General features: G+C 45.4%; 2 protein-coding genes across 4 annotated transcripts in view; one reads left to right on the forward strand and one right to left on the reverse strand.

Moving 5' to 3' along the window:
- Nucleotides 1-26,439, forward strand: part of SPON2 (spondin 2) — a 594,586-nt gene that overhangs the window by 541,546 nt on the left and 26,601 nt on the right. The gene's annotated exons all lie outside the window — the stretch shown is intronic.
- FGFRL1 (fibroblast growth factor receptor like 1) overlaps nt 5,618-26,439 on the reverse strand; it is a 165,988-nt gene continuing 145,166 nt past the window's right edge. The window contains exons 4-7 of the mRNA XM_081911793.1: nt 21,943-22,023; nt 15,318-15,602; nt 9,909-10,262; nt 5,618-7,206 (exon numbers count right to left, since the gene is read on the reverse strand). Coding sequence (XP_081767919.1) covers nt 6,785-7,206; nt 9,909-10,262; nt 15,318-15,602; nt 21,943-22,023 — 1,142 coding nt within the window. The 3' untranslated portion in view covers nt 5,618-6,784. The remainder of the gene's footprint in view (nt 7,207-9,908; nt 10,263-15,317; nt 15,603-21,942; nt 22,024-26,439) is intronic.

Consider the following 26,439-nt stretch of genomic DNA (forward strand, 5'->3'; position numbering starts at 1 on the left):
AAACAACCCAAGCTGCCATTTTTACTTACGACTCTTGTTAAGTGGATCTTCAGCTTGCTTTAATATGAAAGCAATTGATGAAAATGTGATTAATGTGACAAAAGCCACATGGGAAGGTATATGCCTGTTTGTAGATCAACCCCCAATTAAAATAAAACTGAACTAAAAAGCGTTATGATGGCGGAAGTAATGTATGAATTTACCAAAGTGTGTTGTAACATTTCAGCATAGCTTTTGAACTAAATGGCTGAAAGCGAGTGTCACCCAAGTCTTTCCTGAAGTGATTATTTAATAATAATAATAATAATAATAATAATAATAATAATAATAATAATAATAATAATAATTTATTATTTGTACCCTGCCCATCTGGCTGGATTTCCCCAGCCACTCTGGGCGGCTTCCAACAAAGATGAAAAATACACTAAAATGTCACATATTAAAAACTTCCCTGAACAGGGCTGCCTTCAGATGTCTTCTGAATGTCAGGTAGTTGTTTATCGCTTTGACATCTGATGGGAGGGCGTTCCACAGGGTGGGCGCCACTACCAAGAAGGCCCTCTGCCTGGTTCCCTGTAGCTTTGCTTCTCACAATGAGGGAACCGCCAGAAGGCCCTCGGCGCTGGACCTCAGTGTCCGGGCAGAACGATGGGGGTGGAGACGCTCCTTCAGGTATACTGGACCGAGGCCGTTTAGGGCTTTAAAGGTCAGCATCAACACTTTGAATTGTGCTCACAATTCTCCAGTTCTGAAGTTTAAAGCACCAGAGGGGAAAACCCTTTCAACATCTGTGTTCAAGTGAGCTGAGAGCCTGAGAGTGATTTAAGGTAACAGTGTGGAAAGGAAGACTGCTCACCTGGCAACCTCTTCCTTCACACTGCCAGCCCATTCATAAAGGCAGCTCTGGTGTGGCCAGATAATTCACCCATTTTGCCAAAGGAAAAGCAACAGTGGCCCCTTTTCTCCCCCCCCCCCCCAAAAAAAACCATCTGGTTGTGAACCCATGAATACTGATTCTGCATATGGCAGAAAATGTATGGATCCACAGAGGATTCTGGGTAAATACACATTAATAACAGTACTGGTGTCACAAAGATTTTCCTGGCTATTATCTCTCTCACTGATCAGAAATTTTCAAAAATTGCCTTAATTAGAACCAGCAAAGGCTGCATCTCTGACAATCTGTAGCAGTGTAAATATGTTACATTCAATTATTATTATTATAATTATTAAAGATGAGTTTTTAAAACGGAATTTTCAAGTTTATGCCAAAATCCTCATTTCCCCCATATTTCATACCACTTCACAACTTGATTACCGATCCCACACTTTTAAAAACTGCAATATTTTGATAAAGTTCTCACTTTGAGAAGGCTGAAAAGTACAAGGCGGGGGGGCAGTTTAGAAACACTTTGAACTTTTGACATTTGAGGCCAAGGTCACAGGTCAGATTGACAAGGGATTTTTGTTTCTGCTACACTAATGCCACTTCTGTGACTGTAGTTCACCATATAGCTGAAGTTCCTATATCCATTAAGAGTTTCTGGTAACTTTTAGCAGAACCCTTGGCCTGAACAATATTATTTTTGTTAAAATAAATGAAGTCGCAGTCTGTTGTCTTGTATCATTAGTTCAGGAAAATGCGTATCAAAATTTGGTAGAACACAGGCTGCATATACACTACAAATAATCCTGGGAACTGTAATTTATCCATCACATAGCTAAACCCCCAGCACTGTTAACAATATTCTTTGGGGGAAGTTATGTGCTTTAACACATAAATGGGACGCGGGTGGCGCTGTGGGTTAAACCACAGAGCCTAGGACTTGCCGATCAGAAGGTTGGCGGTTTGAATCCCTGCAATGGGGTGAGCTCCCGTTGCTCGGTCCCTGCTCCTGCCAACCTAGAAGTTCGAAAGCATGTCAAAGTGCAAGTAGATACATAGGTACCACTCCGGTGGGTAGGTAAACAGCGTTTCTGTGTGCTGCTCTGGTTCACCAGAAGCGGCTTAGTCATGCTGGCCACATGACCCGGAAGCTGTACGCCGCTCCCTTGGCCAATAAAGCGAGACGAGCGCCGCAACCCCAGAGTCGGTCACGACTGGACCTAATGGTCAGGGGTCCCTTTACCTTTACCTTTATGTGCTTTAAAAGAATGGTGAGTACGCTTCCACATTCTGCTTTTTTAAATTCAATAGGAATAGTGGATACGGAGATCATATTCCCTGCTGTCCTGAGCCACATAGAGACAACATACACCTGAAGGTGTGGAGTGGAGTCAACTATTTGCAGTAAATCTAAGTGCAATCCTAACTGTTCAGTGGGATGTACTTGCTAGGAACTGTGCTTGAGACTGGCACATAAACCTCCGTCCCACACAAAATTCACCTAGATTTCATTAGCACTCACCTTTGAGAATGGCCGATTGAATGGTGGAACTTATTTCTGAATAATCACACCCAGAATCAAGGCTGTATTCACTAAGCCAGCTGGCACAGGGACGAGTTGCTGCTTATGGCTGCTCAAATTATGTCAATGACCAATAAATCAAATGAATACATAAATACATAATTTGCATTGGGAAACACCTGTCATTGGTAACTTCAAAGGCCTCTGCCAGATTATCAGGGGCAGGTGGCACGCGTAAGACTCGCCCTGAATCCGTCTTCTCACAAAACCTTTATGGTGTCCATGTTAACACACAACCATCAGAGCAGAAGGGTTTATTGCATTTGTAGTAGAAATGTTTCAAATAACAGCTGTGGCACTTTAGGAATAGAAAACATATGCTCAGTAGATATTTTGCTGTGTCAACCTGAGGTGTGCAGCTACAATACTGGTGACAGACAAACCAAACCTACCTGGCAAAATTCAATCGTGGTTTCACCTTCGATTCACAGCACGTATCCTTTGCTCATGTAGAAGCCTGATTGATTTCTCCAAATTGACACCACCATTTTGTAATCTATAGAACATCTCCGGTGACAACCCCATACCATGTAAACAAAACTCCTTGGGCACAATTTGGTGTAAGCTCCATTGGAATGAATGAGAGACATGTCAGAGCATCGCCATTCTGAAGTGTGTTCCAAGATACAGGTACCCAGATATTGGTATCAAATCTAGTGATCTTGGGTATTCAGGTATCCAGAAAAGCTAAGGAGGAGATTCAAAATTAAATGGGAGTGCCCATGTCCGATGTATTTGGCAGTCTCACCGAGACTGGTGAGCAATCCAGGTGAGCAAAGAATTTGTAAGGTTTGTGGCAAGTAAGTTGGGGCAGCCAGCATCTACGTGGAAATACGTTCCTCTGAATTCAATGGGATTTAAACACATTAAACATGCTTATAATTTATATTTATTTATTTATAAAATTTATATCCCGCTCAAATTTAGACTATGCCTATTGCAGATAACGTGGAGGTACATGAAAATCCCTCGGCAATAATTAAGAAAGGCCAAATTCTTCAAACCATGAGCTAATACACAGGCAAAAAAAAATTTACACACCGATAATGGTAAAAAAAGAACAAAGGCCTTAATAAGACAGACTGTGAATGGAAAATGTCGTCCTTCCATCACACGTCAGTTTGCGTTCTATCATGCGAGGAGGATGGCAAAGTACTGTCGTTTTTGTTTCATTTTTCGACCCACTTCCCATAGAACACCAATGCTCATCACTTCTTTCGGTGACTTTTACCATTGAACACTCAGCACGCCTGCATTATCCTATGTGCAGCACTGGCATACCTGTGGTTAGGAATGACCATTTAAGAGATGTGGCTATAATAGGTCACATTTCTAACCCCAAATCCTATTGCTCAGGGTTACCGTATTTTTCGCTCTATAGGATGCACTTTTCCCCCTCCAAAAATGAAGGGGAAATGTGTGTGCGCCCTATGGAGTGAATGCAGGCTCCTTGGCTTCAGTGATAGCAACGCGAAGCCTCCGGAGCGCAGAGGGAGCACTCCCTCCGTGCTCCTTGGCTTCGCGTTGCTTTCGCTGAAGCCGGGAGAGCGAGAGGGGTTGGTGCGCACCGACCCCTCTCGCTTTCCAGGCTTCAGGGATAGCCGCCTGAAGCCTTTGGAGCGCAGCGGGAACTCGCGCCGTGCTCCGAAGGCTTCGGGTTCCTTTCGCTGAAGCCAGGAGAGCAAGACTCTCTTGGCTTCAGCAGAGAGGGAGAGCTGTGCAGTGCCCCTTCAGCGAAGCGGGAGGAGAAATGGAAGGGGCTCCGTTTCACCTGCCACTTCGCTGAAGGGGCGCTGAGCAGAGAGGGGAAGATTTTTTTTTCCTGTTCTCCCACTCCTATGGTCCGGTGTGTCCCATAGAGTGAAAAATATGGTAATTGGGTATCATGGAGGTAACTGGGTATCGTGGAGGTGAGTAGAGTTCTGCCTCCCTCTTCCCCTACCCCCTCTCGGGGCAACTATCTCGCGCAGCTTACTGATGGGTTTCTGCACAGGCCTTGGAACTGAGACAAAAAGAGCATGTGCACCTCTAGTGCGGTGGTGCCGATATAGCTTGGCTGTTTTGCCCCACCATTTTGCATTAGTTTTACAGTGGTGCCCCGCAAGACGAACGCCTCGCAAGACGGAAAACCCGCTAGACGAAAGGGTTTTCCATTTTGGAGGCGCTTCGCAAAACGAATTTCCCTATGGGGTTGCTTCGCAAGACGAAAAAATCTTGCATCCCCCCGCTTTTCCCCGCCCTTTTCCTAAGCCGCTAAGCCGCTTATCAGCTGTTCCGCTGATAAGCCGCTTAACAGCTGATCACTAGAAGCCGCTAGACAGCTGTAGTGCTAATCCGCTAAGCTGTCAATGGGCTTGCTTCGCAAGACGAAAAAACCGCTAGACGAAGAGAATTGCGGAACGGATTCTTTTCGTCTAGCAAGGCACCACTGTATCTGAAGCTACAGTATTACCCGTGCAACAGGATCACACAGAAAGGGAGCACAGAGCTTTTGATGCCTGTTTAAAAATAACCCTAAAAGAGGTCACAACAAGCCACAGACCTAAGTGAGGGAGTTGTGTCACTAGTGGCATTTCACCTGGCACACCTGACATTTCACCTGGCACGCACAAATGAATCTCACATGGAGGAAACTGCACTTCCCCAGCAATTAAAAAGAATTATGTTGCATAGTTTGAATCCTAGAAAAATGCACTGTTTATAGACAACAGATTTGCTACTCTGAGGAGGGGACTGGATGGATTCTCTGCATCACGTGAGTAATGGCTGCACACTTTTTGTGCAAAAAAGGGTCTTCTGGAAAGACTATCCATGCAGGGGGCGTGATCTCAAATGTAAGCTCTCCTTCAGAAGTAAACTTAACCACTGTTGCATATTTGATTTTTGGCAGTTTCATGAGTGAAATCAATAAGCACCAGCTATTTGTTTAAAGTCCCTTCTTGTTGGAAAATAATCTGTGATTTCTTTTGCAAAGAACAAGATTTGTTGAACAATCTTGAGAACAAAGACAGAAAGAAACACAGGAGAGGAGCCTGGAAAAGAAGAGGAGCAGAAAGCCATTGTAACAAACCAAACAAATATATGACATTCAAGATCCTAAATAAAGTACTGTTAAAAGCTATATTTCTTATATTTGAGAACCTAGCATCTATAACAACCTGGAAAAAAATCTTTATTTTTTGATCAAAAATATGTATAGAAATGCCTGTTTTTGAGACAAATATCATACATTTTTTTTCTTTTAAAAAATAAATTAAATATACATGTCTTCTGTTAAAACTCTATATAGATTTTAAAAGGTTTAGATCATTGGAAAATATGGTCCAGTTTTGCTGTATCCCCACCCCACCCCAAACTGAAATGAATTAAATAACAAAATTACCCCCCTTTCCCCTACCTCCTCTCCCCCCATGCCCACAAGTGCATATTCAGCATATTCATAATTCCCTGGAGTCCATTTTTATTCTTCTTTTAAGAACCGTCTTTAACTTCTTTTGTATTATCAATTGTCAGCTCAGAGGCACACCGCTCTAAATCTTGAAAAATCTGACAATCGCAGACGAGGGCAGCATAACGGGATTGTGTTTCTTCCTTTCTTTCGTGTTCACAAAAACCAGCATGATTATCCTTATTATAATTAAATATAAATATAGCGAGTTGTACAACATTGTCCTTTGCTTTGGGGGCAACTGGGGGAAAGGGGAGCCGAGTCCTTTAAAAGGAAGCCCCCCCCCCCCCGGGCCAAAGAGTGTCACTCAGTCACAACTAGCTTGTTTATTGCTAACTATCAGGCAGCATTACACAACTTTAAATAGAACTCTCTCCCCCGGAACCGGCCACAGTGGCCTTTTTCGTCTTTTGCACTGTCACTCAAATGCTTCTGTGTCTAAGTTCTGCTTTGCCATCGGGCCTTCTCTGCGTGTGCCCAAGGAAGGAGCCACGCTGTCCTCGGGCTTCCACAGGCGGCTGAAGGACAGAAGCAGCGACCAAGGTTGTAGGTGGGCGGACAGGGTTAGGCCCAGCTTCCCTTTCCCTTCTCCCTCTGGCTTTTGCAACAGGACTTTCCCGTTTTCCAGGGACGCAAGCATTTGCCTTTGGGAATTCCTTCATCATTCCTTTGTCACAGTAACAACAAACGGCAACAGCAGCAACAACAAAACCCTTTCTCCGCATTTCTCTCCAAAATCGCTTCTTCTTTTTTTGGGAATCAATGGTTTTGTTCAATTTGGTTTCTTTTCTCTCCCCCCCCCCCCACACCTTTCTGACTCAAAGAAGTCTGCATAGAGTGTACCGCAGGATAAACTCCGCGTAGCCTTTTAGCACTGGTAATGAATGTGCTGGTGTTGGTGAACTTTGCCTTCGATGTGTGAATGCGTGTGAGTGTGGATGTCCGTGTAAATCTTTGGGTACATTTTGGAACCCATGTTTGGGGCCAGGGCAGACCCTTGGCTCAGCAGCTGCTGCTGTTGCTGCTGCTGCTGGGCTCCTACATATTCCTCGTAGTTTATGGAGGAGATGCAGTCTTTGTCGGGGACTTGCGGCACACAGACCCGGTCCCGGGGGTGCGGCCTGTGCATAGGCGCTGCCGCAGGAGGAGAGCATGGCTTCTTCTTGGTCTGGCAGAGCCACAGAAGGATTGTTCCAAAGATGAAGACAGCTCCAGCTGGGATTCCAATGATCACAGGCCACGGAAGGCTGGTGGCAGAAGGAGCCACGGGAGGGTTGGGTGGCTTAGGATCTGGATGGGAACAGAAAGAGAGCAAGAGAGCAAAAAGGTTAATTAGAAGCAGGCCAGGGAGATTCAGATCAGATGTCAGGAACACAGAAGCTTGCACACGCTCTCCTGAATTGTGTTTTACCTACATTGGCTCCCAGTACATTTCCGAGCACAATTCAAAGTGTTGGTGCTGACCTTTAAAGCCCTAAATGGCCTCAGTCCTGTATACCTGAAGAAGCGGCTCCACCCCCATCGTTCTACCCGGATACTGAGGTCCAGCTCCGAGGGCCTTCTGGCAGTTCCCTCACTGCAAGAAGCCAAGTTACAGGGAACCAGGCAGAGGGCCTTCTCGGTGGTGGCACCCGCCCTGTGGAACGCCCTCCCACCAGATGTCAAAGAGAACAACAACTTTCTGACTTTTAGAAGACATCTGAAGACAGCCCTGTTTAGGGAAGCTTTTAATGTTTGATGTATTACAGTATTTTAATATTTTTTGGGAAGCCGCCCAGAGTGGCTGGGGAAGCCCAGCCAGATATAAATACTATATTATTATTATTATTATTAACACATAAGGATGGTTTCCTAACACCAGCGCTTGGTAATAAGGCAGCTCAGAGCAGATAGAGAAATGAAGCTCCTGTCAACAATGCCTTCTTCTCATCAACACGCCAGGAGCCGGGACTTGAGCTATGCGACTTAGTTATGCACTTCAGCCTAGATGCAGCTCAGCTGCAAAGGCTGGTTTTGTTCACCGCTGAATTCTGCTGCAATGCAGAGTATCTGGGCTGCAGTACACCAAGCATTTTACCGGGACTCAACCTTCGGTTAACACAGAAGGAGGTTCTCAATGCTGCTTTTGCCATGTTACTGATAAACATGGGTCAGGGGTCAGCTGAATAAGGCAGAGTTGCAGCACCCCTCACCTCACCAGTCAAGACTCCACCAATCTCAACATTGCCGGAAAGGTCTGCCAGAGGAAGGAGTAATTTTTAAACCAGTGAGGGAAGGGAGGAAGCTAAGAATGATATGAGGAAACAGTCACCCCTGTGCTCCTGATTTAAAGCCTGGTAACTTATTAATTTTTATTGCTTTTCTCTTTTTTGTGAGTTTATCGATGGATTTCTAAAATGAAGAGTTTTGGTTCTAAACTCGTCTGGCTATATATCACATTGACTGACTCCCATCCTTCCCTAAGCCTGGAAGTTATTCCCATCCTCCCCTTCTCAAATTCCAAATCACTTTCCCCAGAAGCTTCTTTTAATTAATAAATAGTGACACTTGGGTATTTGCTACGCGCTTGCACAATCAATAGAATAAAAAATGTGACAAGGAATGTCCCATGTAACCACTGTTGTGCCTGTGAGGACAAATTAAGGACTTTGTCAATTGGACAGGTGGAAGAAAGCATGTTCTGCGATGTTTTTACCATTGCAACACCCAAGGGGTCATGTAGGGAGTTCAGTGTGCATTATAGGCTCATGTATGTGGGTGTGTCCACCAGAAAAATTAAAAAGAGGGTATTAGAGCATAAAAGCTGCACTCGGTAATCATAGAATGCAGGTCCCTTTGGCGAAACACTTTACTGAATATGGACTTACGTAGGTCTCGGACCCTACGTAGAACAAATTGAGAAGTTGGTAACTGGATTGGGTAGTCACCCTGAAGATCTTAATATGCCAGGTGGATTAAATGAAAAGTGAAACTGATCTCCTATACTACAGCTTATAGTGAATTTGTTTGCTATGTGCATAATGATAGGATGTCAGTTATTTTAATAACTGGCCGTTGAGGACCTTTGAGTTATTGTATACAGTGGTATCTCGGGTTACAGACGCTTCAGGTTACGTGTTTTCGGGTTGTGCACTGCGCCGAACCCGGAAGTACTGGAACGGGTTACTTCCGGGTTTCGGGGCTCACGCATGCGCAGAAGCACTAAATCACACTTTGAGCATGCACAGAAGCGCCGAATCGTGACCCACGCGTGCACAGACGTGGCGCTGCGGGTTGTGAATGTGCCTCCCGCACGGATCACGTTCGTAACCCGAGGTTCCACTGTACTTTCTATGGCTAGAAGGTTAAGCACCCTGGAAGAGATCATCTTCACCTAGCAGTTTTAGAGCTGTGGGAGGATTTTCCACTGTGTTCAAAGTTAACTGATAACACCGTTGCGAAAAGGGTGGACTGGGAGGTAGCTCTGTGTCCTCCTCTGACAGTTCCAGGGGTCCTTCGTCAGGTTTAATGATTTTAGGTGATGATTCATGGCAATGTCTTCTTAATGGTTTTTAGAATTAATCATAATCTTCAGATGCCTGTAGCAGAACTAGAGACTAAAGGGGCAACTAGAGACTAAAGGGGCAATTGTTACAGTTACGTCGTACTGGAGCTCTATATAAGCAGGCTGGCTGAACCCTTCAGTTCAGTTCTGTTCTGGCCTGTGAATAAAAAAGAGCTGTTTGAAGAATCGCTGTGTCGTCTGATATGTTCACCCACATCTTAACACATGGAATATTAGAAATTATCTTCACGTTTCTGACCTACAGTTGAGTATTTTACCTCAGCTTTGTCTTTTTGAAGTGGTGTTCTGTACAGGAGAGTGGAACTTTCTGTGTATGCTTTGCCTTAGAACTCAGCCAGCCCATTTTAATGGCCACAACAATAAACTCCAGGAACGAATGAAGGACAGGTTAATGCTCAATAAACAAGGGAACAACCTAGCACCTCACCTGGTAGCACTGTGAGAAATGCACTTCGGAAGCTGTATCCCATGGTGTTTGCCCCGAGGCAGATGTACATTCCAGCATCCTCTTCCTTAGCCCTTGTGATCATGAGCTTGTTCAGGTAGGAGCCATCAGGACGGGACCAGACCTCTCCCGTAGGCAGCACCACAAACTTCTGCCCCCCGACATCGATGGTGGAATTGTACTTGTTCTCGGTGCCATACTCCACTCTCTTTAGCCACTGAATAACAGGCTTGACGTCACTCCTCACCTTACACTGAAACGAGGTTGTCCCCCCATAGTCTACCGTTGTGTTCACAGGATGTGTCCCGGTAAGAATTGGCTTGGATCTTGTTCTCTCTGGAAGCAAGAACATACCAATCAACTTTTTTTAATGCATTCAGAAATCTTCCTTCTGATGGACTATGATGGACTGTTAACAAAACTCTGGATTCCCCCTTACCTTTAGGCACAGTATGCTTTTAAGCTGCTTCACATATGCACCGAGCATGCAGACTGTGGGGCTGCTTTACATGTGAGGAGTCATCTGACCCTTCCTTCCTTCCTTCCTTCCTTCCTTCCTTCCTTCCTTCCTTCCTTCCTTCCTTCCTTCCTTCCTTTATAATGCTGTTAAATCAGCCATACTTGTATATGGTCCATTACCAGCAAAATCCAACACTGTCACATTTCACTTCAAAAGGGGAAACATCCCCAAAATGTGGGGAATGGTAAAAAGAGGCCGAAAGGTAAAATCACAAGAGTCAAACCTCTGCAAAACTCTTGGGAGTTGTTTAAAACCAGAATATTAGAAGCACAAAGGTCAAGAAAATGCCAGTATGGTTAATGAGCAGTGCCAAAATAGCTATAAGAGGAAAGAAGGCTTCTATTGAAAAATGGAAACCTTTTCTGTTTCTGTTTAGATTAGTTTGTTTTTTATTGTTTTGTATTGTATTGTTTTGTATTGTATTATGAAAAGCCTTAATAAAATCTTACTACTACTAATAGAAATCTTGTCTGAATGAGAACTAAAAGTAATGTAAATGTTGACAAAGGAAATGCAAGCAGACAATAAGGGATGCTTTTTTTAAAAAAGAGAGAGAGAATACATTAGTAGCAGGAGACTGGCTAGGGGGGCATTTGGACCTTTGGATGACAAGAGAGTCAAAGATGTGCTAAAGGAAGATAAGGAGATTACAGAGAGGATGAATGAATTCTATGCATGTCTTCAGAGTGGAAGATACAGGTCAGATCCCTGTGGCTGAACTAATTTTCACAATAAGGGAGTCTGAGGAACTCAGACAAATATTGGTGCTGAGACACAAAGTTCTGGCCTTGTTGACAAAAGCAAAACTGACAAATTACCAGGTTTGGATGGCATCCAGCTGATAGTGCTCAAAGAACTCAATTACGAAATTCCTAATCTTCTAACAAAAACATGCAACTTGTCTCTAAGATCAGCCTCCGCATCTGAGGACAGGAAAATGTCCAACATAACACCAATTTTTAAAAAGGGTATCCAAAGGAGGGGGGGGAGGCTGGCTGGAAATTGCAGGCCAGTTACCGTATTTTTCGCCCTATAGGACGCACTGTCCCATAAGGCACACCTAGTTTTTTGGGGGGGAAATAAAGGGGGGGAAATTATTTTTCCCCCCAGGCGCGGGGCTGGGGAGGCCCGAGCTTCCCCCGACCCCAGCCCCCAAACAGGCAGCTCTCTGCAAGCCATGGGAGCCCAGCGCTGGCTCCCACTGCTTGCGGAGAGGTCCGCGAAACCTGGATGCGCTGAGCTCAGCACGTGCAGGCTTCAGCATGCAGGCAAGTTTCCGCAAGCAGTGGGAGTGCTCCCGCTGCTTGCGGAGAGGTCCACGAAGCCTGGAGAGCGAGAGGGGTCAGTGCGCACCGACCCCTCTCGCTCTCCAGGCTTTAGCGAAAGCCTGCATTCACCCTATAAGACGCACACACATTTCCCCTTCATTTTTGGAGGGGAAAAAGTGCGTCCTATAGGGCGAAAAATACGGTAGCTTAACATCCATCCTGGGAAAACTGGTGGGAACTATTGTTAAAGATAAAACAACCAACCATATAGAAGAGCAAGCCTCACAGGAACCACATTGGTTCTACTTCACACCCTCCCCAAGTGCCTTGCACTGCGATAATGCTGCTTGCTTGCTTGCCTGAATGAATGGAGGATGGAAAAGAATGTGCAGGAACCTGCTTTTTGCATGGCTGAAATGTGGCCTACAAAAGTACAGTATTTTTCGCTCTATAACACGCACTTTTTCCCCCCTCCAAAAATGAAGGGGAAATGTGTGTGCGTCCTATGGAGCGAATGCAGGCTCCTTGGCTTCAGCGATAGCAACACGAAGCCTCCGGAACGCAGAGGGAGCACTCCCTCCACGCTCCGGAGGCTTTGTGTTGCTTTCGCTGAAGCCTGGAGAGCGAGAGGGGTCGGTGCGCACCGACCCCTCTCGCTCTCCAGGCTTCAGGAATAGCTGCCTGAAGCCTCCGGGACGCAGCAGAAGGTCCCACTGCGCTCTGGAGGCTTCGGGTTCCATTTGCTGAAGCCAGGAGAGCAAGACTCTCCTGGCTTCAGCAGAGAGGGAGAGTTGCGCAGCGCCCCTTCAGCGACGCGGGAGGAGAAATGGAAGGGGCTCCTTTTCTCCTGCTGCTTCGCTGAAGGAGCGCTGAGCAGGGAGGGGGAGAAATTGTTTTCTTGTTCTCCCCCTCTAAAGCAAGGTGCGTCCTATGGCCGGGTGCATCCTATAGAGTGAAAAATATGGTAAGCATTTCCTCTGTTGCCCACTTATATTTGGTCTCTGGTCCTGCCCAACCCTGCCAGGTGGCTCCTAAAAGGTTATCCATGCAGCCCTCAGGCTGTTAAAAGGTCCCCCATCCCTGCCGTAAATTATACTAACACGTTTGTGGCAGACACAAGCTGGAAAGAGTTAAATTTTGATAAGCAGGTGACAAGTGACCAGTAGCTTAGAGAGAAGGGTTAAGTGAGGAAATGGAGTAAATCCTGAACTACCCCACAGCCTTCTGCCAAAATATTAAGAAACCCTTCAAACCTTTATCTGCCTAAGTCTGGCAACTTTCATTCTTAGCCTGCCAAAGCTCATGAAAACAAAGGATAGATACATCTTTGGCTTGATAAAAGCCAAGATAAATGGGGGCAGAAGAGAACTTGTTACAAGTGCTGCCTGGTTTTGATGAAGTAAAAATGCCGCCTCTGACATTAAGATGAGGCTTGATTCATTTCCATGTCTCTGCTCCCGGTTTTAATGTAAACACATGTTTTTATTGCCTCCACAGAGCTGCCTTTTTATCATTACCAGATGTCCAGCAGGTTTGTATACTCAACACAAAACAGAATTCTGCCACATGTGCTTTTCATTCACATTTTTACACAGAAAAAGAGTTATCATTGAGCAGATGATTCCCTTTGGATGTGGGAATTTCCACAGCAGAACTAATTTTATTACGCCAAAAACCAAGGGGTACAAATCAGAACTATTAAATCAATGAGAGTGGTGGTGCTCACTTCAGTGGATGTAACCTGGACCTACATATTGTCGAAGCAGACAATATAATGGCACTACATAAGGTCACATTGTGCATAGTACTGCAGGTTAGTAACTGTTATGTTCCATCCTAAGCAACACCTAGGAAAAGCACGTAGCAGATAGCAGATACCATGTGGCCCATGGGTTATTGGACAGAACATCTGAGCTTTCCTCCTGCAGTCTCTCTTCTAGTATAATAATAATAATAGTCTTCTGAGTCAACACAGAGTAATGTTGTAACACCAGATCTTGATCTGGCACAGAAAACAAATGAGATGGAGGAGACAGTTCACAAAATCTCAAGGGAAGGCAGTGATAGTGGCGACGTGGGAATGATCTAATCACCCACAAGCCTTACATTTTCAATAATTCAAGTGATGAGATTCTACCATTTCTCTTCAGTGACTTTGAGCTGCCCCAATTATTTGCAATTCTGTCACTGAGCCCAAAACACAAAGCACTGCCGAATATGAAAAAGGAACGTTTTCCGCTGTTCCTTTACGTGATAAAAACGTCAATGCACAATTACCACCTCTTCAAATTCTTTTCATTTTGACAAATTATAGCTTTCTGTTAGAGTGGATCTCTACCCATCAACTCTCCTGACAGCAAAGTATCCGTTTAGGGTTAGTATATCTGTCCCAAGAGTTCTGCTGCTAAGATTTTGTAATCGTTTTATGGGTCCAAAATCAGGAACAGTTCCAGACATCCCAGGTCTTCCCAATTGCTTGGCCTCTTTTTACAGACTCGACCCAGTCAGATAGCTGTGAAAAGTTCTGATTAGCTTCATTCTACATTTCCAGTCTATATCTGAGCCAAAACTTATCTCTGTGCACACACTACCTCTCTAAATGTTGTTGGGTCCACTACAGTATTTACATCACAAAGAGGTGTAGAGTTTGGGGACCATCACTGTATGTGTTTCATTTCTGAGTCCTAAGCCTGGAAGCAAACCCATCTGATTTAAGTGGAACTTACCGTATTTTTCGCTCTATAGGACACACTTTCCCCCCTCCAAAAATTAAGGGGAAATGTGTGTGTGTCCTATGGAGCGAATGCAGGCTCCTTGGCTTCAACGATAGCAACACTAAGCCTCCGAAGGGCAGAGGGAGCACTCCCTCCGCGCTCCGGAGGCTACGTGTTGCTTTCGCTGAAGCCTGGAGAGCGAGAGGCGTCGGTGCTCACCAACCCCTCTCGCTCTCCAGGCTTCAGAGATAGCCGTGTGCAGCCCCTCTGGCGGGGAGAGGCTGCACGTGGCTATGGCTTCTTTAGAAGGCTAAAGAGGAAGCCAAAACAGCCAGTGGACTGAATGCTGTGGGACGGACTTTTGAGTAAGCACGAATATACGGTATTTTTTGCTCTATTGGACGCAGTTTTCCCCCTCCAAAAATTGAGGGGAAATGTGTGTGCGTCCTATGGAGCGAATGCAGGCTTGTGCCATAGCTGTGCGCAACCCCTCCGGCAGGGAGAGGCTGCACGGGGCTAAAGGGGAAGCCAAAACAGCAAACGGGATCCATCCCGCTCACTGCCTTGCCTTCTTCCATAGCTGCGCGCAACCCCTCCGCAAGGAGAGGCTCCACAGGGCTATGGATTCTTTAGCCCTGTGCAGTGTCTCCTGGCAAGGAGAGGCTGCACGGGGCTAAAGGGGAAGCCAAAACAGCGAGTGGGCTTGTTCCATAGCTGCGCGCAGGGAGAGGTTGCGCGCATCCTGTACGCTGCTCTTTGGGGCTGGGGAGGAAAATAAGATTATTTTTCTTGATTCCCCCCCCCTAAAAACTGGGTGCGCCCTATGGTCTGGTGCGCCCTATGGAGCGAAAAATACGGTACATCCAGGTGTGGATGCTTCAGTACTTACGTATCACTTCAACTTTGTAGGTAGCGTTGATTTCCCCAATTCTGTTGAATACTCGGCAGGTGTACTTCCCACTGTCCTCTGGCTTCAGGTTCTTCAAATTCAGCGTCCACTTCTTCCTTTTGTTCTCACCCATCGCCTGCGGCATAAGAGGCTTGTTGTCTTTTAACCAGCTGATGTCCGGTCGAGGATTCCCGCTAGCCATGCATTTCAAGCGGACCGAACTCCCGACAGGTCGGGCAATCACTCTCCTTCTCATTTTGGCCGGCTGAGTGAACCGAGGGCGAACTGCAAAAGCAAGCAAGGCATCAAGGGGGGGAAGAAAACTGCCAAAACGGTATAATAATAATAATAATAATAATAATAATAATAATAATAATAATTTATTATTTATACCCTGCCCATCTGGCTGAGTTTCCCCAGCCACTCTGGGCGGCTCCCAATCAAGTGTTAAAAACAATACAGCGTTACATATTAAAAACGTCCCTGAACAGGGCTGCCTTAAGATGTCTTCTGAATGCCAGGTAATTGTTTATCTCTTTGACATCTGATGGGAGGGCGTTCCACAGGGCGGGTGCCACCACCGAGAAGGCCCTCTGTCTGGTTCCCTGTAGCCTCACTTCTCACAATGAGGGAACCGCCAGAAGGCCCTCGGCGCTGGATCTCAGTGTCCGGGCTGAACGATGGGGGTGGAGACGCTCCTTCAGGTATACTGGACCGAGGCCGTTTAGGGCTTTCAAGGTCAGCACCAACACTTTGAATCGTGCTCGGAAACGTACTGGGTATACAGTGAGTCAGAGGGTTATGCCCATGAGCAACAAAAGCCAAATCTATAAGACACTAAGTGACACAGGTGATGCAGAGTCGATCATCCAGTACAGCACCCTACAAATCTTACAGTTCTTTAGTGCTAATGTTTGGGAACCTTCCAAAACTATCAACACAAGGAAGAATCAGAAGCACACAGAATAGTATGAGATAGGTATTATTGTTATACATGTGCACATTGCATTTTACCAAGTTCCTGTTTATCGCAGCTTCTTTCTCCTAACAAGAATTACAGTGGTACCTCGGGTTAAGTACTTAATTCGTTCCAGAGGTCTGTACTTAACCTGAAACTGTTCTTAACCTGAAGCACCACTTTAGCTAATGGGGCCTCCTGCTGCCGCCACACCGCCACCGCACGATTTCTGTTCTCATCCTGAAGCAAAGTTCTTAACCTGAAGCACTATTTCTGGGTTGGCGGAGTCTGTAACCTGAAGCGTATGTAACCCGATGTACCACTGTACCAGGCTTCCCACCAAGTGCCAAGCTTGCTTTGAAAAGCACCCCATTTGCCTGAGCTACCTCACAGAACCGTGTGTGTGTGTGTGTGTGCGCGCGCACACACACAGATTGTATCAAAGCTTTTTCAAAGAAAGCTAATAAAAACCCATGGACTACACCTTTACCCTTTTCAAAAATCTATCTGTGATACTCCAGATCCATTTGAATCAGGGTTTAGGCCTGGTTTTGGTATGGGAAATTCCTTGATCACCCTGTATGATCATCTCTGTTGGGAGAGAGACAGGAACCGTGTGCCCTTGTTAATTCTCCCTGATATCTAAGCAGCCTTCGATACTGTCGACTGTGGCATTCTTCTGCAGTGACTGTCCAAGCTGGGTTGGGTGGCACCAATCCAGTTCTACTTGGGTTATTTTCTGAGGGTGTTGCCATGAGGTTTGTTTTTATCCCCCATGCTTTTTGAACACCTACATGAAACCAGTGAGTGGCATCATCTGGAGTTGGAAAGTTGTCAACAATACACTGATGATATAGAGCTTTTCTTTGCACCTGCCATCTTATAACATAAGTGCTCTTAAAACTAAACACTCTGAATGTACTAATTTTAATTACTGAGATATGTTGATATGTGTGCATTCTATAAAGGTAAAGGACCCCTGGGGGTTAAGTCCAGTCAAAGGAGATTATGAAGTGTGGCACTCATCTCGCTTTAGGCCGAGGGAGCCGGCATTTGTCCACAGACAGCTTTCCAGGTCATGTGGCCAGCAGGACTAAACCGCTTCTGGCACAACGGAACACCGTGACGGAAACCAGAGCACACAGAAATGCTGTTTACCTTCCAGCCACAGTGGTACCTATTTATCTACTTGCACTGGCGTGCTTTCAAACTGCTAGGTTGGCAGGAGCTGGGACAGAGCAACAGAAGCTCACTCCGTCGCAGGGATTCAAACCACCAACCTTCCGATCAGCAAGCCCAAGAGGCTCAGTGGTTTAGACCACAGTGCCACCTGCTTCCCTACACATTGATACCTCACTGGATCACTTACTTTACAAAGATGGGCTGAAAAATTTCGAATGAAGAGATGAATAGATCTTTTTCTGATCAATAAAGCAATCCATAGGTGTGTGCTACAGGGAAAGGTGGACAGTGCTAAGTTCATTCCCATAGGGGCTTCTGGCAATTCCAGCATGCAGCTGGGCAAATGTAATCTGCCTACATGCAGGGGACGGATTGGAGACAGATATGCCCTCCTCCCAGCCATTCTTCCTTATCTTCAGGCCAAACAACAAAACAGAGTGCGACGGCTCCTCTTTCCCAACACACAACGTGGAAACGGAAAGGATATGCGTAGCTCTCACTATGTGAGCAGGCTTTAAAGTGCAGACTTTCCCTCATAACCTCATCTCCATTCCCCCTCCTGTTCAGCCTGTCCATCTATTCTCACACACTGACCTCATATTTCGGATACATCTGATGGGGGAATCTAGCTCAAACATCTCCCTTATGTACATTGTACCTCCAGGAACATTTTTAGCCAGAGCAGCAAGTGTCCCCTTCTCTACCCCACCCTGACATTCTGGGTCTCGGCCACGTCAGGATATTTTATTTCAAACTCTTTCTTGCGCAGCACAGAAATGCTTTGCTCTCTGCTCATGGGCTTTCATGTGTAACCCAATGAACGGGAGTGACTCCGGCATTCAGCGACCTAGCAGACAGCTGGAGTGACAAGTGTGATATCCTAGCTCATTCTGTAGGGACTGGTGTGTAAATGTGTAGGTATTCCCCAGATCATCTCCCTGAAAGCGGGAGGCATCCCTTGCAGTGAAAACAATCACGCTCCATGGGAGCTTCAAAAGACAACCCCGTTTGTCAGCAGAGCTATTAGGTGTCTGAGCAACACCACACCAACCAATCTAGAAGGTAAAAATCCCAGCCTTGCTAAAGCAACTGTTAAGGAAAAGGTCCTTAAGGAAAAAGAGGTCCAAACTGCTCACTCTCACGACTTACTCTCAGTCTAGCGCCATTCCTTTCACTTCTAATCTATCAATCTACCTTGCCACACACGGGTGCCATTTTGAGGCATTTGCTCCTGCACCGATTCATTCAGATTTGCCATGTTGCTTTTATTGCAATTGCTACTACAGTGGTTCCTCGGGTTGCATACGCTTCGGGTTACAGACTCTGCTCACCCAGAAATAGTACCTCAGGTTAAGAACTTTGCTTCAGGATGAAAACAAAAAATCATGCTCCGGCGGCAGGAGGCCCCATTAGCTAAAGTGGTGCTTCAGGTTAAGAACAGATTCAGGTTAAGAACAGACCTCCAGAACGAATTAAGTTCTTAACCCGAGGTACCACTGTACAATAAAATCCAAAGAACAGGTAACTCTGAAAAAGCTAACTTTGCTGGCTTACATAGTGTTGCCCCCAATATGTAATCCATGGTCTGTAGTTTGCCTCCTCCCATCTTCCCCTCATTTCTGCCCCGGGCATATAGTTTAGTCAAGTTTTAAGGTGCTGGTTTTAACCTTTAAAGCCCTATACGGCCTAGGACCCTCGTACCTACGGGACCACCTCCTCTGATATGTCCCACGGAGGACCATACGGTCATCAAATAAAAACATCTTGGAGATCCCAGGCCACAGGGAGGTTAGGCTGGCCTCAACCAAAGCCAGGGTTTTTTCAGCCATGACCCTGATCTGGTGGAACGCTCTGTAACAAGAGACTAGGGCCCTGCGGGACTTGACATCTTTCCACAGGGCTTGCAAGACAGAGCTGTTCCACCAGGCCTTTGGCCAAGACACAGTCTAACCCCCCTCTCTCCTTCTGTAATCCTCATAGAACTTTAGCCCAATGGTTGCCATTAATTTGATTCTGAATTGATTTTAGAATGTATTTCAATTAATTGACTGTGATTTTATGTAAACTGTGCTATTTTTACTGTTGTTAGCTGCTCTGAGCCTGGCTTTGGCTGGGAAGGGCGGGATATAAATAAAATATTAGTAGTAGTAGTAGTAGTAGTACTCATGTTGCTCACAACAATCAGTAAGGAAAGAAATACTTTTGGAGTGTGCTTGCGCTCTCTCTCTCTCTCCCTCTCAAATAGGTAAAGTGATTACCTGCCTCACCTAAGCTGCTCTCCATTTCTCTGTATGTTACACTGAAGCCAGATCAAACAGTTGTGAAATTTCTCCCCCAGAAAAAAAAAATTGGAATGCAAATGGGGGTGGGGCAAAGAAAGGATGCCAAGTTAACAAATGAGAAAGAAAGAAAGAAAGAAAGAAAGAAAGAAAGAAAGAAAGAAAGAAAGAAAGAAAGAAAGGCAATGAAAGGGGGAGTTATCTTTCTTTTCTGTAAACACCTGCTCCAAAATCTGTATAATTTGCTGAAGCTTTGCTAGCTAGACTGAAAGGGTCAAAGGATTTTTGCACAAAGCACCTCGTATTTCATCTTCTTTTTTTCAAGTGTTCCACTACACATCCCTGGGAATTTGCTTTGTAATCCAGAATGCGGCAGCCAGGCTGGTGACTGGGAGTGGCTGCCGGGACCATATAACACTGGTCCTAAAGAATCTCCACTGGCTCACAGTATGTTTCCGAGCACAAGTCAAAAGTGTTGGTGCTGACCTAAATGGCCTTGGCCCAGTGTACCTGAAGGAGCGTCTTCACCCCCATTGTTCAGCCCAGATCATGGGAAGCCAAATAATTTAAACAACTAAAAGATGCCGTGTGCTAACATGGTATGCCATATGTGTTTCCTGACTAGCTGTTAGATCCCTGTATATAAGCAATATATTCTCGCTCTATAAGACACACCAGACCACAAGATGCACCTAGTTTTTGGAGGAGGAAAACAAGAAAAAAAATATTCTGAATCTCAGAAGCCAGAACAGCAAGAGGGATCGCTGCGCAGCAAAAGCAGCAATCCCTCTTGCTGTTCTGGCTTCTGGGATAGCTGCACAGCCTGCATTCACTCCATAAGAAACACACATTTCCCTTTACTTTTTAGGAGGGGAAAGGTGAGTCTTATAGAGCAAAAAATACGGTATCTGACAAAAGCAAAGGATAACATTTAGAAATACAAAGTTGTGATTGTTTTTCTAGTTCAGAGTAGCATTATTACATTTTATTTCATTGGTGATTGCTCATGCCATGACTTGACTTTATAAAATCTGTTGTGCTATTTTAAAACAAGTGTTTCTAAGAGAAAAAAAGACAGCAAACACAGATGTTACGTTGCGAAGCGTGTGGTGGTTCTTAGTTATCTGCAAAACCAGCTGGAGGATTTCCACTTTGCAATAGTGTCTCTCATATTTTTGTGTTGTTTTTGTGTGTGTGGAAAACTCATCTGTCAGTTTGAACTGTAGCAGGTATTGATTGCACACCAATTTAAACAATTACTCAGCTTAGATAAATAGTCTTGATGTATTTGTCCCTCTGTGTTTACCTTACTACTGCAGTGCATCATGGGTTAGAAACTTCAAGGTTGTTTAAAGAGTCATTGAACAAGACACAGAGGTGAACTGATGTTACAGGTTAAAGTGTCACAAAAATACAGATAGAAAGAAAGATCACCCTATTGCAACGACGCAGATATTTTGGCAAGAAGAGTTTGAAATATGAGAATGAAGATTCTGCCAAAAATACAAGGTGCGAGCATGATGCCGTTAAATGGTCAGACATTGAAATGGCCACCCGAACTGTCAAAAGGAAGATTACCATCAACTACCATATTTTTCGCCCTATAGGGCGCACCGGCCCATAGGACGCACCTAGTTTTTTTGGGGGGGAATAAAGAAAAATCAATTATTTTCCGCCCCCCAGGTGCGGGGCTGGGGTGGGGGAAGCCCGAGCTTCCCCCAACCCCAGCCCCCAGAACAGGCTGCTATCCGCAAGCCTTGGGAGCCCGGCAGGAACTCCCGCCAGTCTCCCCAGGCTTGCGGATATCTGCCCGAAGCCCGGGGCACACTCCGCTGCGCTCCCCAGGTTTCGGGCTGCAGGCTGTTGTCTGCAAGCCTTGGGTGCCCGGCGGTGCGCACCAACCCCTCTTGCTCTCCAGGCTTTAGCGAAAGCCTGCATTCGCCCCATAGGACGCACACACATTTCTCCTTCATTTTTGGAGGGGGAAAGTGCGTCCTATAAAGCGAAAAATACGGTAATTATTTACAATAATAAATCTTAACTACATTAAAAAAAACCATCAGTCGAACTCTATTTGGCTGCAATATGTGTTTGTTCCACAGGAATAATATCTTGCCAGTGAAGTCCCTGTTAACTGGAACTGTGTTCCGTCTTCTTATCCTCTAGCCATAACATAGCTAGTAAAATTGAATGTGTCTTTGCTTACCCCAGAGCTTTCCAGAATGATCTTCAGATTCACTATTGGGAACTTCGGGCGCTAGACTCTCTCTTCCTGAACTTGCATCATCTAGATTCAACGACAGGGAAAGGAGGAACACAGTTTAAAACATCATAAAGCAGCATCTGAACTGGAAGGCAGCTGTGCTTTTGCAGGAACTGAATTAAATGGCACATTCCAACACGCTGAATATGTTTTTGCTACCTACTGCCAGTTCAGTTTCTTTCCTGTTTTTTTAGCTTTTCAGCTGGCTACTAACATGATGGGAGATTAATTAATGCTTCCATTAATAGCGAACCAAAGCCCTTTTGTTTATGTTTACCGACTGGCGTTCCCAAGGAGGAGATGGAACTGTTTTACACTCCTTGCAAATGATGGCATAAATCAAAATTATAGCTGAGGAGGCAACTGAGACTTCTGGGAACCGGCCATGTTGGAGGCAACATTTCACAGAATTCAGGAAAATCCAGGAAGTGAAAAACTGCTTTATTTATTTTGAAGCTTACATGGTGCCTTTCTATAAATCGGTGCTTATTTGGGCCAATGAAACTGTTTGGGAGACCAGCAGTGGGGAAAGCTGTGGTGAACGGAAAGCATCAGTGCTGAATGTTACTTTATTAAGGACAAAGCAGATGTTGTTGTGCTTATGAGTATTAGACAAGATGTGGGGAGACCTCGCTTCAAATCCTTGCTCAGACATAACACTCTCTCGGTGACCCTTGGCCACTTCACCACCTTTGTGCTTGACCTACTTCACAGGTGGTTGGGAGAATAACATGGGGAACCGTGTATGTTATCTTGAGCTGCCCGGAAAAGTAATGTAATAAATTACTAAGAAAGAAAGCACCACCCCACTGTTGCTGTTCCCCTGCTCTGTTCCATCTTGGTAAGGGGGATGGCTGCTACTGTTTTTAGGCCATCTCTGTGGCACCAACACAGACATGCCGACTGCTCCTGAGCCTAGTGAGCTGACTAGGTAACTGGTGCCTCGGTCTACCCTTCTGTATGTCCCATGCAAGGGCAACTCTGACAAGACCTGCATCTTGTACTTTGTCCTTCTAAAATCAGGCTGCAGTGGAGGTTCTAAAAGGAAGAACAAGCAACCAGGTGCATCCCACAGCAAAGATACAATGGCCTAGTGTTCTTGAGGATGCTGTGGAAAATGCTCCCAACCCGGAGCAGCAGAGTTCTGCCTACTTCACTTCTCAAAACTGGAAATTGCTTGCAGATTTTACCACTGCAAGTTTCTGCAACTCAAAAAGAAATTTATAAGGAACCATTCGGGGTATATTTGGAGCTATTTGTTAACAGGTAGCTAGTAGCAAAGCAAAGCGACATATGGCAATAATATGCTGGAAACGAGGATTTTGAAAACGCAGCGCCGAGCCCTGAAATCCTACAGGGGAAGACAGTAAAAAGATCCATTAAATGCCCACAGGACTTCCTTGCAGATTTTAAGCAGAGGTTTTGTCAATTAGAACTTAATCCTGCCCAGCCCTGTATAGCAAGGCTGGTCTCCCCTCTTTTGTCTCCAGCCTCATGTTACAGTATGCCCACCAGAGTGCAGCCCCCTCCCGCCCCCAACTCCACTCATGCACACCAACTAATTGGCATTCTCAGCTGCACTTGACAGGCTGCCAAGCCTTTCATGTGAACCAAATTGCTGTGAATGCGCCAGATCCTTTGAAGATCGCTGCTCGTTACCCAGCCAAATCCTCAAACTGTGGAGCTGCATGCAAGAATCAGGAAAGCTCTCCCCCAAAAATAAAAAAGTTTGAAGGATGGGCGTGGGTGAATTAAAAAAATGCAGATAAGGTGAATATATTGAACAGAAGGGTTTCAGAAAACATCATGGCCAGCATTCGGCGGAGTGGGGGAGGGATTGTGCCAGAGGTGAATGCTGAAATGTAGAGAGGGTGAACACTGTTGCTGCGTAAAAATAAAGAAATCTACAATCTCACTTTTATGCTCATTTACAGGGTGGACGGATTTAAATCACTGCAAGAAGGGAATGAAGTCAATTTTGATTTTGCAGCACTGTATACAGACAATTACACATATTTATTGGTTATGGTAGCAACTGAAACATAATCAGTTTGCATGCAGTAGACTTTTGCACTACATAATTGGATCAGCTTAAAGACAAGGGAGCAGTTGTCAAACTCATGGATTTATCTGTGCCTGTATGAAATCCGCAGAATGTTTCAGAAGGTGCTCATAGTTATTGAGAAGTGTGGTGTTTCCCCATGAAAGTAAATTTCCACATTGTTCTGTTAGTAGAGTTATCATACCAGATTCCTAGGAAAAGGAACTCAATGCAAATCTCAGTCAAGCAGTTTGGGGTTTTTAAATTGGAATAAATGATTGTGGAGGTGGGATCAGCTGATTGTTCTGATAAAATACAACACTGTGTTTCCTGGATCCTACTTGTCAGCCTGGGAAGGAAAACTCTGATCCTAAACCTCTGCTGCCTTGCAGCTATACTCATTCAAGAGAAAGTTTTTGGGAGAAGAAGGGGCTAAAGAGTAAGCCCTACACAAATCTGGAGTCCCTAAGGTGGTTGGATGGCTCCTTGTACGTCTCCTTCTAGAAACTTTTTCAGCCAAGCTGGTGTCAAACGCATCACTCTGCTTTCCTTGGGACCACATCGGCAAGGCCGAGAAGGGGGTGGTCTTGTCTTCTGGGCAGCCTAGGACCTCCATACACACTGCCTAGATCTGTGCCCCAGGGAGATCACTGTGGTACTGCTAACACAGCAGTATGACTTCATCCCTGGAGGAGCACCCCATTGTCTCTTGGGACAGGCAGATGCCAGCAACAACAACCACCTGTGATGGCTTAGGTCTCATAGGAAACCACAGTAAATACTGTGTGCACTGGGGCTAAAGAATGAAGTGAATCATGGCGATTTGGAGTGAGTTTATCCTTATCCATGTTGAGCCATTAAGAAAACAAAGCATCCCGAGTTAGATCAAAGTTCCCACAAAGCTTGGTGTTGCTCTGTTTTTCTGTCCACGATCTCTCTATGTTTTTGTCTGTCTCTGTTTCTCTACTGTAGTTCCATGGGCTTTTTTGAAAAAAAACAAGGTAGACTCAGGAGGCTAGGCCTAGAGAGCACAACAACTCGTCCTGGTAGATACTGCCCCTATGAGGCAGTTATGGGGACTAAGGCCCCTACTTTCCCACAGCTGTCTTAAGTTTCCTCCTCCCCTGGGTCCTTCCCAAGCAATCTGAGACTATGCCGCCATGCCTGTCTTTGCCCCGCCCTCTTCATACCTCTGCGGGTTCTGGGAGACATGGGGGGAGGAGGGGAGCTGGTCACAGCAGGAAAGGGAGACACCCCCCCAGCTTCTTCACCAGCCTGATTCATCCCTGCCTCTTGCTCCCCCTGCTTTCCAGCCTCCACTTTTGCCTCTGCTTCTGCTCCTCCCTCTGGCACAGATTCCTCCTGCTCACAAAACCCGGTTACTTCTACAGCTTCCAACACCTCCTCCTCCCAGTCTTCTCCATCTTCTCCCTCTGACCATTCATCATCCCACCACCAACATCCAAGCTCTGAGCCTTCTTCCCTTGAGGGCTCCTCAGTTGGCATCTCCCACCACTACTCAGAAGCCAGCCAGTCAATGACATCATGTGGAACGAGAGGCGGAGGAAGAATGAGGCAAAGGCTAATATCTCCACATATTTGATACAAAACAACAAAAAGGCCATCCCAAAGGAGCAGCTCTCTGCCATCAAGAGATCTAGTCTTGTTTAAAGTATTTCCCTAAACATTTTTAGTGGTCTTCCTTTCATGTGAAAAGTGTGTGAAATTAGGGTGCCCCCTCCCTCAGTTTTTTAAATCTTTTTTTAAGGAAACGTAGTAGGGAATTCCATGTCCATTACACATTGTGTGAAATAATGCCAATCCAACTCACGACGACATCATTTTATAAAGCTGCCTCATGCCTTCCCCAAACATCATTCTTCCCATCCTCAGCCCACAAAGTTAAAGAGCTCTAAAACACATTAAGCCTTCTCTATTGGGCAAATACTCTGGCTTATTCTGAACCACTTAAAGCCCTTCACAGTTTAAAGCAGCACAGTAAATCAGAAATTATGAGTCTTCATGCATGCATTTTCCAAACCACAGCTACTACCACTTTTTCCCAGGAACTTTAAAAGATATGCATCTAATTAAACTGGCTGCCTATCCTTCACTCCCTTGCTATCAAACTGGATGTTCACTTGGATGTAAATGCAAATGTGCATTCTAATCCCTATCAAGATAAACACCTGGACAGGGCCGTCTTTAGCATATGCATATGGGGTGCAACAATCCATCCAGCGCCCCTCAAATTTAGTTTAGCTGCCCCCAGATTTTTTAGAGAGGGGGTGAACTCACTGTTTGGCTCCCCCCCCAAAAAAAAGCTCAAGTTGTTCACTTGGGGGGGGAATTGCTCACCTGTAACAACGACGCAGCGGAAATAACTGCTTTTGTTTCCT

This window comes from Podarcis melisellensis (genome assembly GCF_964234715.1).
Source record: "Podarcis melisellensis genome assembly, chromosome: 5".
Lineage (NCBI taxonomy): Eukaryota > Metazoa > Chordata > Lepidosauria > Squamata > Lacertidae > Podarcis > Podarcis melisellensis.